The 13,781-nt window shown below is 37.5% G+C and overlaps 1 protein-coding gene across 1 annotated transcript; it reads left to right on the top strand.

Moving 5' to 3' along the window:
• Positions 1-9,863: 9,863 nt before the first annotated feature.
• Positions 9,864-12,532, top strand: LOC122297129 (WAT1-related protein At1g43650). Its single transcript, XM_043107032.1, has 7 exons — positions 9,864-10,200; positions 10,296-10,358; positions 10,457-10,573; positions 10,682-10,928; positions 11,015-11,173; positions 11,853-12,004; positions 12,191-12,532. The coding sequence occupies exons 1-7, from the start codon at positions 9,998-10,000 to the stop codon at positions 12,330-12,332; spliced, it is 1,083 nt and encodes a 360-aa protein (XP_042962966.1). The 5' UTR covers positions 9,864-9,997; the 3' UTR covers positions 12,333-12,532.
• The last annotated feature ends 1,249 nt before the right edge of the window (positions 12,533-13,781 follow it).

Below are 13,781 nucleotides of genomic sequence, written 5' to 3'. Positions count from 1 at the left end.
CAAAATTCCTTTAAGCATATAAGGAATATTTCCTTGTATAAACTCTTAAAAACTTTCACTACTACCCAATCTCGCAAGCCAATTTGCCGCAGAATTTCTTTCTTTAAAAACATGTTGATACCGCACATGCATCCCACTGAGAAGACATTTGATTTCTTCCCAAAATTCCTCCAAATACCAAACATTACACTAACCTTCAATCAAGAGCGAATCCAATTCAATGACAACATTATTAATACCATATAACTTACAACGTCTCAAACTAAGAAGAAGTGCCATCAATTCAGGGTAATTATTAGAACCAACACCAATATATGCAGCAAACGCAAACTGAGTAATGCCCTCCTTATTACGTAACACGCCTCCTACACCAGATTCACCTAGATTATTAAAACTGTTCCCATCCACATTTAATTTAAACCATCCCCAATTTGGCTTATGCCAAGAAATTGCATGCACCTATTTTGGACGAGCTTGAGTATTCGCCAACTAAAACTCTTACAGAATAGAAATACCTCGTTTATTCCATCAATTAGAAACTCTGAATCTGCTACTAACCCAACCAATCCAGTACTATTTAACTGACCTCCATAAAGCATCAAAATGCTCCCGATGACCTTCCATTTGAGCTGAGCACCTCCTTGACCACAAACTCCAAGTTAAAATCATCGAAAACAAACCAACCAGATTACTGACTTGCGAGGATTTTTTTTGTTCTTCTAAACCATGCTTCCACCGTCTGAAACCAAGATCAATTAGACACGTACGGTATACCCAAAAAATTAGAGCAAGTCTTCCATAGTTTCGAAGCAATTCTACTCCCATATAAAACATGATTTAAATCTTCCATAGTTTCGAAGCAATTCTACCCCCATATAAAACATGATTTAAATTTTCAAAAGCATATTATTCGCAACATTCACATTTGAAAACCACAAGAGCTTTCCACATTGCAATGGAGAATTTCTTTGGCAAAGCCGAATGCCATATCCATCCAACCATTGTTGATTTGGAGCAACTACACGAAATAAATCCCAAGCATTCGAGGAAGTAAATCTGCCATCCGAGTTACCCAACCAAATTAAAATATAAGAACCATTTTTAGTTCCCCCTATCTTAGACAAAATCTTGTCTAATAATTCGCACTCCACAAGTTGCACAAAAAATTCCACATCCCAATTGTTTTCCAGCATACATTCTTTAATTTTCAATTTCGAAAACTCCACAATTCTAAATTCATCACATATCAGGCTTGGCTCTAGCCATCTATATCTCCAAAAATAAATGTTACCTTCTTTAATAAGCCAAGTTGAGTGACTAAGTACAATAGGGATCGAGTCTATGATTATCTTCCAAAACTGGGTCCTCTTTTAACGGATTGAATGAAGAGATATGTTGGTCCTTCATATACTTGGCCTTAAAAAAATTAGTCCACAAAAAATTTTCTGTTAGAAGTTTCCAAGCAAACTTAAGATGCAAGGATTTTTAAACATCAATAAGACTACATAGACCAACACCGCCTCCGTCAACTAGTTTACACAATAAATCTCATTTCACCTATTTGTTTCTTCGGCTTTCCCTCTACTGAACCCCAAAAAAACTTGCTAAACAAACAATTAATCATAGCAAGAACAAATTTCGGGACATGTAACACTGCTAGCAAATGAATTGGCACACTTGATAAAACATGCTTTAAGAGTAATAAGCGGGCACCTGAAGATAGAAATCTCATCTTCCATCCCTTTATTTTCTTTCTTATTTTTATAATCAAATTCTCCAAATACAATGACTTCATTCGACCAGAAATAATAAGCACACCCAAGTATTTAATAGGAAAACGCCCAACTGTAAAACCTGTCATGGATAAAATTTCTCATCTTCTAGATGAAGAAATTTTTGAAGAGAAAAAAATAGAGGATTTCTCTACATTAACAACATGTCCTGACCAACTGGCATTAACATTAAGCGTATCTCTTATCATTTTAACAAACTTTTTTTCACTATTAGCAAAAATACCATGTCATCTGCAGAAATTAGATGAGTGATCAAAGGGCCAGAACGTGACTTGGAAAATAAACCAATTTGACCATCCTAAAACTTACTATGTAACAGTCTCGTGAATACTTCCTCAACAATAATAAATAAGTAAGGAGAAATATGATCTCCTTGACAAAGACCCCTTCTACCCTTAAAGAAACCTTTTGTCGTACCATTCATCACCATCGAATACCAAGTAGTAGTAACACATTGTTTAATAAGACTACAAACATCAATATAAAACCCAAATGCATGTGAAACTTGAAATAAAAGTTCCAATCAACCGTATCATAAGCTTTAGCCATATCTATCTTCATCATAATATTACCACCTCTAACCGACTTGTTAATGTCATGAACAAGTTCTTGAATAATACTAATGTTTTCAAATATACTTCTCCCTGGCAAAAATGCACCTTACTCCATAGAAATTTATCTATTCAAGACTGACGTAATTCTTCCAACCAACATTTTAGAACAAATTTTATAAACCACTGAGTATAGGCTTATTGGTCTAAATTTATCAAATGATGAAGAATTAGGAACCTTTGGAATTAAAATAAAGTAGGAAGAAGTATAATACCTGGGAAGAGAGAACCCCAGGAAAAATTTCCACACAGCGTCCAAAAACTCAAGTTTCACCAGGGACCAATAATGATGGAAAAAACCTAACCCAAATCCATCAAGGCTTGGACCACTATTGACCGAAATTGAGATTAAAACTTCCTTAATTTCCTATTCTGATGGGCACCTACAAATACTCTGATTCTCCATTTCTGATACCTCAGATTAAATTAAATGTGAAAGAGACGGAATTGAGATGCTTGAACGGGCCCAAAGAAATTCCTCAAAATATTGCACGGCTTTATCATGAATGGTTTCCGGGGAGGATAAAATTCGTCTATCACTGAGATGCATATTGTGAATTGTAATATATTTCCACACTTGTAATGCTGCAAAGAAAGAAGAATTTACCTCCCCATGATCAATCCATGTTTTTTTAATTTTTTTAGTAATCTGAGTTTCCTCTCTTTTTAACCAAGATGTAAGTTCTATCTTAGATGCTAAAACATCAATTTCAACATCTTTCGAGTAATTTTCTTGGAGTTGTGCCTCGCCTTTCTCCACTTTCTCTTCCAACCTTTTAATATGACCCCAAGTTCATTTAAAAACCTCCTTATTCCAATGTCTAAGAGCTATTTTAAGTCTTTTAACCTTAACAATTATCCTTTTTTTTGTTTTTGCCCTTTTTCTCTCTGGACGTGAGCGATTAGGGATTTTCATGCATGGCTGCCGCCATTGACCCTCTCACCAATACAGCATCCGTTCGTCATTCCAAATCATTTGCTGACATGATTCTCGAATCCCCTCAATCCATCCCTGAGGTGGTGGTGTTGTTTCGACCTCATAAAACCGTGGATAGGGAGGTTTGTGTTGTTTTCTCTAAAGGATGAATTGCATCGCTTGGCTATTTCGTTTCAATTCTCTATTGTCTTGAAATTTCTTCATTAATGTCCATCTCTAGATTCCATTAGATCAAGATGGGGTTTGTTGAACCAACCGATAGTCTCGTCGATGAGGAGGCCGCGAAACGTGTTTGTGCATCTGTCTTTGGAAGGTGATTTCATTAAGGCCTTCACTCGTGAGAATTGTGAGATTGTTGGTGTTTCATACAGAGTTCTTCACTGGACTATAGAATTTCAAGAATACCAAAAATGTGTCTGCGTTCCAGTTTGGATTACAAGGCCGGGTTTACCTCTAAACTTTTATCATGAATCATTCCTACATAGTATCATGGCGCCCTTAGGTCGATTTCTCAAATGGATGGTGCTCAGGTCTGTATTGAGATGGATGTAACTAAAGATCCTATTAAGGCTTTATGGATTGGTACTCCCAGGAACCCTCAAAGTTTTTATCAATCTATCGAATTTGAGACGTTGCCTACCTACTGCATGAGATGCCATGTTCAAGGCCATAACATAAAGACTTGTAAATGAGAAGGCAAGAATCGAAAGGTGAATTAAAAGGAACACAAGGATAAGGCCAAACCGGATTAGGTATGGGTTATAAAGGAAAATATAGCAAAGCTTCCAATTAATATGGTTCAAAAGGGTGAATTGAGTAAGATGGGAGAGCAACAATTGATAGTTTTAGAACCTATTTCAGACCTCAAAAAAGTGTAGAATCCAGACAGGAACCAGAATTTTGACAGTGCTGAAACTGAGAAGGCCGAATCTTCTCTAGTACTGATTGTCATTGAGTAGGGAGAACAGGGCATATGTGAATTGAAAATTGGATTTACTTCTACAACGGATGATTTGAACGCTGGTGCTCTGTTGTTAATGTGTTTACATATGTGAATGTTGATAAGGTTAATGTTGTTGATCAAGATCATTATACTATTGCTGAACTCCTTGCCCGAGAAGGCTGTGACCCTATTCTCGAAGGGGTAGAAGGCATGAATGACTACCTTGAAGGTCAAGTCTACTCGGACTCTGAGTCAGAAGAGGTCTTGGAGCATCTATCTAAAGATAATCTTGTGGTTTTAGATTTGGATATTATTTCAGAGAAGAAATTGAATGGGAAAGACATTAAAATAAAGGGCTCTTCTAGGGTTGTAAGGAAACTCTCCCAGCTTAATTTATGAAGACATCTTATTTGTTTTGAAATGCTTGGGGTGTTGGCACTTCGAGGAAGTGTCTTAAGAAATTGGTTTTTACATTTTATCCTAAGATTCTTGTTATTGCTGAGTCGATGGTAAGTAACTCCTAAATAGATATGTGGTGTGATCGATTGCGTTTTGATTATTGTTGTTCTAATGTTGATGGTGGAGGCAAATTATGGATGTTTTGGTCTCAGGATTTAAATCTTGTTGTTGAATGTATGGGGGATCAATTTTTGACAGTTTGGATTACTGATAATCTCAAAGTTTTCCTTTTTACCTTTATTTATGCCAAATGTTCCTATTTGGGGTGTAGATGGCTTTGGGATGTGTAGAGGGATGCAAATTTTCACAATTTACCTTGGACGGTGATAAGTGACTTCAATATTATTCGGAATGATTCAGACCATAGAAGGGGTAGGCCGAGATTGGCTTTGGCTATGGAGGAATTTAATGGGTGGGTGGGTTCTTGCGGATTGCTTGATATGCCTTTTAGTGGTAATTATTTTTCTTGGTGTAATGGTCATTCTGGTAGATTGAGACATTGGGCGCAGCTTAATCATTGTTTTTTCAATATGGTGGCTTTGGATGTATTTCCTTAAGCTCATTTGGAATACTTGGTGTGAACTTCTTCTGATCATGCACCGATGTTGGTTTCGCTGAAAAATCAATTTGTTCACTATGGCTTTCCTTCTTTTAATTTCAGCATATGTAGGTTTCTCATGCACGGTTTTTTTATTGTGTTTCGGACTCTTGGAATGGTGAAGCTATTGGAGGTTCACATTCATATATGCTTGTGACTAAACTTAAAAGATTAAAAATTGTGCTGAGATCTTGGAACGAGCATACTTTTGGCAGGACTGATATTCACATTGCTGAACTTGAAGATCGTATTAAGAGGTTGGAGGTCAATTTGCAATCTGATTTTTCAAAAGATGTGGAGGCTGATTTAGCTGCCTCCCAATTGGAACTTTCTGTTTGGCTGGATAGGGAAGAAAAATGCTTAATTCAACAAGCTAAACAAGGGTGGATTCAACAAGGTGAAGCAAATTCAATGTTTTTGTGTGTTGTCAATCGTCGTAAGCATAAAGAAGTGAAAGAGATGAAGCTTGAGGATGGCACTATTCTTTCCTCTCTTGAGCGGATCCATGAAGGGGCTATATCCTATTTCTCTCAGTTTTTGGAGGCTAGTAATCATTGTGATGAGCCGTTGTTGAAGGATTTGGTCCAACCAGTTATCTCGCCAGACAAGAATGACTTGCTTTCCCATGTTCCTTCCACTCAATAAGTGTATGATGTGCTATGTTCCATTCCGGAAGATAGTAGTCCTGGTCCTGAGGAATTTGGATCAGGCTTTTGTTGATCTTGTTGGCACTTAATGGGTAGTAATGTTGTCGATGTTATGGCAGAGTTTTTTAAAGATATGGCTCTTCCGAGGTTTTTCAATGCTACATTTTTTGTTTTAATTCCAAAGGTAGACAATTCGACAAGCTTTGATAAATTTCGGTCGATTAGTCTTTGCACCGCACTCTACAAAATATGCTCCAAAATTATGGTTAATCGGCTCTCCCCTTTACTTGCTAAAATTATTTCATCGGAACAATGAGCCTTTCTTTCGGGTCGTAGCATCTTTGAGAATGTAAGCGTGACTCAAGAGATGATCCATTCCATCAATAAACCATCTCGGAATTTTTTTGCATGCTGATCAAAAATTACATTACTCATCCTTGGTTCTCCATGGTCATGAATGGTGTCCCCAAAGGATTCTTTAATGGTGGTTGTGGGTTGCGGCAAGGGGATCCTATTTCTCCTTATTTGTTTATTTTAGTTGAGGAAATTTTTTCGAGGATGATAAAAAAACAAGTTGAAATGGGAAAGATTATTCCATTTTATCATCCGCGAGGATCCCTGATTATTTCCCATTTACTATACGCTGATGACATGGTGCTATTTTACAATGGGGGAAAGGCTTCATTGAGTGCTATTATTGAAGTTTTGAAGACTTATGAACGGTGGTCGGGGCAAGTTGTTAGCCAATAGAAATCCAATATCTTTTTTTCTTCGCAGATTTCTTTGTCTAGACGTCAGGATCTCCTCTGTTTCACTGGTTTTATGGAAGGAAATTTTCCTTTCAAATACTTGGGAGTTCCTATTATTTCCGGTAGACAAAATATTTTTCATTTTGATGAGTTGATTGCTAAAGTCCAGGCCAGGTTGGAGGGTTGGCAAGCCAGATTGTTATCCAATAGGGCGCGATTGATTCTTATCAAACATGTGCTTCAAAGTATTCATGTGCATTGTCTCTCCATATTAAAGGCCCCTAAAGCCGTTCTTGAGAAACTTCAAATAATTATAAGTACTTTTCTCTGGGGAGTGAAAGATGGCAAAGCTAAGAAAAATGGCATTCTTGAGAGGATATTTGTAAGCCGATCTTGGAAGGTGGAACAGGTCTCCGTACTCTTAGAGAAATGCAATCTTCTCTTCATATGAAGTTAGACTAAAATTTCTTGCAAGATACATCTCTTTGGTCCAATTTTTTTCATGCTAAATATTTTGTTGATAGACATATCTCTATGGTGGATCCAAAGAAAAGGTCCCTCTTTTGGAAGCTGATTTTGCAAAGTATCCCCCTTATACAAGCTCACTCTAAATGGAAAGTCTAGGAGGGACATCTTTATTTTTGGTGTGATAACTGGCATTATACTTTCCCTTTATGTGAGAATACTCAGATTTTTGAATTGCCGAATCTTAAATTGAAAAATTGTAAAACTAAGTTCGGTTGGAACTTGGAGTTGTTTATTTGGTGGTTTGTCATCAAAAAGCTGAGGATCTTATTTTGCAGCTGTGTAGGATTAAAGATGTGGAAGATTTGCTAATTTGGCTCCTGAATGCTTATGGGAAATTTTCTGCCAAAAGTGCATGGAATTGCAATTGCATGAGGGGTCCAGATTTCCTTGGGCAAAATGGGTTTGGCATCCTGCTCTTCTTTGAAAAATTTCCATTACCATGTGGAAGGCCATATATGAATGTCTTCCGGTGGATGACCGTATTCGCAAAATTGGTATTCCTATAGCTTCCCATTGTAATTGTTATTCTTCTGGTGATGAAGCTCTTAATCATGTTCTAGCGAGAGGGAAGTTTGTGGAAAAAATATGGAGAATTTGTTTGGTGGCTCTTTGGAGTTCCTTTAATGGAAGGTAGCTCATGGAAACAGAGGGTGGATTGTTGGCATCGACGGGCGAGAAATTCTAATCGTCCTAGTCAATTACTTGGTCTTCTCTCGGCAATCATCACTTGGCGATTATGGGGCCGTCGGTGCAAGGCTAGGATGGAAGGTTTGATGGAATCAATTCAATAGGTATGGTGTTCCATAAAATACTAGGTGTCTTGGACTACTTTAAAACTTAAGGAAGTTAATGTGCTCACTCGATGAGATGAAGGTATTTATAGTGCTTCAATCTGCCTTCAAATGCTCTAAGAAAGGAGATTGCCATCCCGATTACATGGAAACATCCTAAACCAGGTTGGGTTAAACTGAACATCGATGGTTGCTCTCTTGGTAATCCCGAGTCCCTCGGGTGCGGGTGGTATTATTAGAGATCATAAAGGGGAATTGGTTTGTGGGTTTGCTATTGCAACAGGTCAAAATTCTAACAACTATGCTGAGTTGATGGGTTTACTTCATGGGTTTCGACACATTGGTTAGTTGGATCTTTTATTTGTGGAGATTGAACTAGATTCCATGTTAGTGCTTAACTGGTTGAGATCTCAGAGATGTGGCCTATGGTATATGGAAGACTATTAGGAAGAAATACAAAGTCGATTGGCTAGTCTTCATATTTCTTTTGTTCACTGCTATAGAGAAAGTAATTATGTTGATGATGGCTTTGCTAAAATGGGTGCTAAAGGTCTAATTGGTACCTAGTCTTCATTATTTGAGTTACCTGCCTTCATTAGAGGTAACATTAGGCTTGACAGAGGAGGTTTTCCCTATATTCAAAAAGTTCATGGAGATGGCTAGGGGGCTTCTCCCCAGGTTTGTAATCCTTGCCCTTGCTTTAAGTTCTTTTTCACTATATGTTCGTGCAGGTCTTTTTTTTTCAGTCATAGCTTTCTTTTTATGGCTTTGTCTTGTTGTTGAGTTTCTTTGGTTTTAGGCCTGGTTTTGGTCTTATTTTAATATTTGTAACCTCAGGCCTCCGGTTGTAACCACATTTTTCCTCCACCATAAGTGATGACTTTTTAATAAAATTGGGATAGGGTTACAATTGGACATGTGACCTTCGGCTCTTCTAAAAAAAAAACAACATTTTAAGTCTAAACGCAAGTTTCGACAAGCCAGAACCACAACTACCTTCCTACCAGACTAGCGATACAATCCTCTAAAAATCATCATGCATAGTCCACATTTGTTGAAACTTATAAACATCAGGACCATAACACAAGAGCATGTCCATCAACCCGAGTAGTAACGGAGAATGATCTGAAGACCTATGTGCTAAATACTTCAAAGAAACCGAAGGATTTAATTCCAAATACCTGGAGTTACCTATTCAGACACGCCCAACTTCTTGCCAACCCACCTTGCCCATTGCACCAAGAAAATTTATTCCTTCTAAAAGGAACTTCAATCAAACCTCCATCATCTATAAAATTAGAAAAATCCTCTATTGGACAAGACAACCTTAGATTCCCACTCCTCTACTCACTATCATACCGAATGATATTAAAATCACCAATAAGGATTCATGACAAAGTCACTTATCAAAAAAAGGATTCATGACAAAGTCAAAGGCTTGAAAGAAATCAAGTCAGACCAAAAAGGCCTCCGTGCCAAGTTCATACATTTTGCATACACAACCAAAACAATCATAGTAGAATTTATCAACAAAATAACTTGTTGGTTGGATGCGCCCAAAATATTAACGTGTATAGCTTCATTCCAAAAAATCTGTAGATTTCCAGGGTAGAAAAATTTATCAACAAAGTAACTTGTTGCTTTGAAATAAGTAAAGCTTGCACAGAAAAAGGAAATATCTCTACACGTCACTTGTATTATGGGCGGGTCCCATGGTAGTACAAAGCATGCATCTTTACTGATTGATTGATTTGCAATTGTCAGATGAAACTATTTTCGCACCCTATCTTAATATCTTCGTATCATACGGCCATCAGAGATAATGCATGTTGGCAGAGAATAGCATTCATGCAAAAGGCATTATCCTCTTAGTGCTCTGCATGCTTCACTTCACTATAAATTGAAGTGTTTCCCGATTGAAAATGCAGTACCCAAGAAAACATGAAGAGTTTCCTTTGTTATGATGTGGCTATGGAGGGCCAAAAGCCTTATCTTGCAATGATTTTCATTCAGTTTGTGTATGCAGGCATGGCCCTGTTCTCCAAGGCAGCAATTGCTAAAGGGATGAACGCTTATGTGTTTGTTGTTTATAGACAAGCTTTTGCCTCACTTGCCTTGGCCCCTTTCGCTTTCTTCCTCGAAAGGTTACCCTTGTGCTCTGCCTCCACTCTTAATTTTCTCCTGCTTATAGATCTAATTAACTCATTTTTTTTTAACAACTGGTGCTATTAATGTACAGAAAGAAGGACGCTCCCTTATCTTACAACTTGCTTTGCAAAATCTTCTTCATTTCACTTTGTGGGTATGTACTTGGGCTTATTGATATTGATGTTTGATTTCTGAAAATTACCATAAAGATGAAGAAGCTGAAAACAACATTTCTTGTGGAACAACTCTTAGGATTACCCTCAGTTTAAACCTCTACTACTTCGCTATCAACTACACTTCTGCAACATTTGCTGCGGCCACCACTAACCTAATTCCTGCCATTACTTTCATAATGGCTGCTTTATTGAGGTAATAAGAAACTTCAATTCTAAATCATTCATAATGAAATTAATAATAGAGTTACTGATCTTCTTTTAACCAATCCCAATAATTAAATTGGTTTTGCTTATGCAACAGGATGGAAAGCATTACCATAAAGCATTTGCACGGAATGGCCAAGGTGCTGGGCGCTGTTGTAGGTGTTTGTGGGGCGCTTGTGTTTGCTTTTGTCAAGGGGCCTCCTATAAAGTTGTACTGGTATTCAGGAGCTGAAAAGTCAAATTCAAACTCAGCGATTCTGGGTTCTTCGGGAGTGGAATGGATAAAAGGCTCTCTTTTCATGCTCTTAGCCAATTCTGCTTGGTCTTTGTGGCTTGTTTTGCAGGTTTCACTTTCAACCAATGATAGTTTTCTTGTTATTCTTTTAGATTTATTTGTTCCACTTTGGTTTGATCTTTATTCCTGTTTCAGGGTCCCATTATTAAACAGTATCAAGCGAAACTACGGCTTACTACTCTACAATGCTTCTTTAGCTGCTTGCAGTCTACAGTTGTAGCCATTGCAGTGGAGAGGCATCCATCAGCATGGAAAATTGGATGGGATATCCATCTTCTTTCGGTGGCATACTGTGTATGTTTCTTTATTTATACAGCCATAATCATATTCAAACCCGTGAACAAAGCTGATCAATGCATTATTCATCATAAATACCAGAAGATGATCATTAAAAAGAAAATAAAGGAAAACATCACTGCTCTCTCAACCAACATGGTCTGTCTGGACAATGAATTTTATTCTCTCTTTTTTCCCTTAATGCAATGTCCTAGCAATAAAGATACATCATGATCAAATAATCATATCACATGGATATATAATAGGAAACTCTATTTTGTTAGTCCATTGAATCACCTTTTTAGCCAAAACCATCAAGATATAGTGCAGTAAGTGGGATCTTTTGGGTCCAAACGTGGTTGCATTTCCCTCCCAGGGATGGGACAATATCTTTTGTCCTGACACGCTGCTGGTTGGTTCATCATCTACTCATCATGAGATGAACATATTGCTCTGTCACATCAAATTGACAGCAGGCCAATGCTATGCGAACATATTTATTAGCCAATTATTTTAGGACACCTCTTCATAGCATTTACTGTTAAAACTGCTGCAAAATACTATAAGACCTATTTTCTCATCTTTATTTTTTTTATTTCTCTCTTATTTAAGACCTTCAGATAAAGACTCTGGATTAGCCTTCCACAGAGAAATAAATTTCGCTTTTATTCACTAACAGTTTTAATGGAAATGGCAGGGTATAATCGTTACAGGAATTACATATTGGCTTCAAGTTTGGGCTATAGAGAAGAAAGGCCCAGTTTTCACGTCAATGTTCACTCCAGTGGCACTTATTATTACAGCAATCATCTCTGCATTTCTGTGGAAAGAGAGCCTATATTGTGGAAGGTTCGTACTGTTATATACTGTAACAAAATAATTCCTTCAACCAGTTAAGATCCCATGATTCAGTCTTAGTTATTAGCATATGGGCCAATGACATCGTCTTTCATATCCCAACCCTCTTTAGAAAGAAAAGGTTATTAATTAGCACATAGAAATTTACCAAGGTCCATTGTTTTCTTTCTTTTGCAGTGTTGGTGGGGCTATTTTGCTGGTGGGGGGCCTCTATAGCGTCTTGTGGGGGAAGAACAAAGAGGATAGGAAAAGTGAAATGGACAAGCAAAGACAAGTAACCAAAGAGGAAGTCATATTGGAGTGCATTACACACGACTGAGTGATGGAATGAGGTTGTGTCCAATGGCTTTGATATAAAGGCACTCCCACAAGGAGAGTTTCTGATGATCAAGACATTATCACAATTGGAGCATCCTTTTGACAAGCTATTTAACTTTATTCTTTTCCACTTTTCCACTTTGTTTCTTTCAAGTTTGTATAAAAGTTTTAATAGAAGTTCAGTGTCTCCAGAGTTTGTGATGTTGTGACCTTGGTTCTTAATCTCTCATGAGAAACTTCTCGTTTAGGTAAGTGTATTCATTGCAAAAGAGAAATATTGTGCAAAATTTTGTGCTAGGTCCACTCACCCAGTAGCCACAGATAGAATGCTAACCCTTAATAACAACAGCATGTAGCAGCAAAACAACCATAAACAAGAACCGCATCTACACCAGCAAATGCACAAAAGTACACGCACTTAAGTACTACTGCAGCTGGTTCAAAAAGAGTGCCACAAATAGAGAGTGATAAAACACAAGAAGCCATAGAAGCACACAATATATTGACACAATCAACCACCTTTGAATCGAAGTTATTTATTTAAGGACCTATTCACGAGCCCAGCCAAGTTAATTAGAAGGCTAATGAGGCCTTAAATTGGACGTACCCCTTAAATGATAGGCTGGAGAACACTTTTTTTCAGAACGTTATAGACATCAAGTCCCATCTGGAAGATAAAGATAGCCCAATTATGGTTAAAAAGAGAAGCCCTTTTCAGTTTTCCAATCTAGAAATTTCTTCAAATGAGAAGGGCAGCATACGACAGCACACACATGACACGCCAACGTTAAACAGAGGGCAAGAGGGTGTGCATGCCCAACTTATACTGAACTTGCTCATAATTCGACACCCTCATCTTAATAATCAGTAAACCATCCACAATCTCTCTCTCTTCAAAGTTTCTCGAAAACCTCAAAGATCTTTTATCACTCTTACTAGGTACTCCTGCTTAAGCATAAAAACTTCACATCATCAATCAATGATTGGTATTTTGATCAAATTTGCAGAAGAATATGCAGACAAGTGCAAATATAGGCAGTTGGGAAGCGAGCAAATAAAGAGATCCATTTATGTGTACATCTACTTCACGACAATCGTCTTGATCCATTGAAAGGGAAATTGCATTCTCAAGCAACTCGCTTAAGGCGTCTTGGTCCATTGAAAGGAACTTCGAATGAAAATGGTTGAAAATTCATCTTCAAAGCACTTTGCTGCTTAACACAGTCGTTTAAGAAAAAAAAAATCCCCGAATTTTACAAATTACTCTCTTTCACTTAAAACTCTAAAAAATGTTGGGATAAAATGTTAAAAGGGGATCTTGATCTGTCATTCAATTACTCAAAAGCTCTGCTTCTAACACTCTACCAATTTCTTCTACCCCACCCCTGCTCCTTATTCTATCCTTTGTCTCAAACACGCTGGGGTATTCGTTTAGGCCGCATGTGTTTCT

Source organism: Carya illinoinensis, chromosome 15 (genome assembly GCF_018687715.1).
Source record: "Carya illinoinensis cultivar Pawnee chromosome 15, C.illinoinensisPawnee_v1, whole genome shotgun sequence".
NCBI lineage: Eukaryota > Viridiplantae > Streptophyta > Magnoliopsida > Fagales > Juglandaceae > Carya > Carya illinoinensis.
The sequence above is the reverse complement of the archived record's forward strand: the minus strand, read 5'-3'. Positions and strand labels throughout refer to the sequence as shown.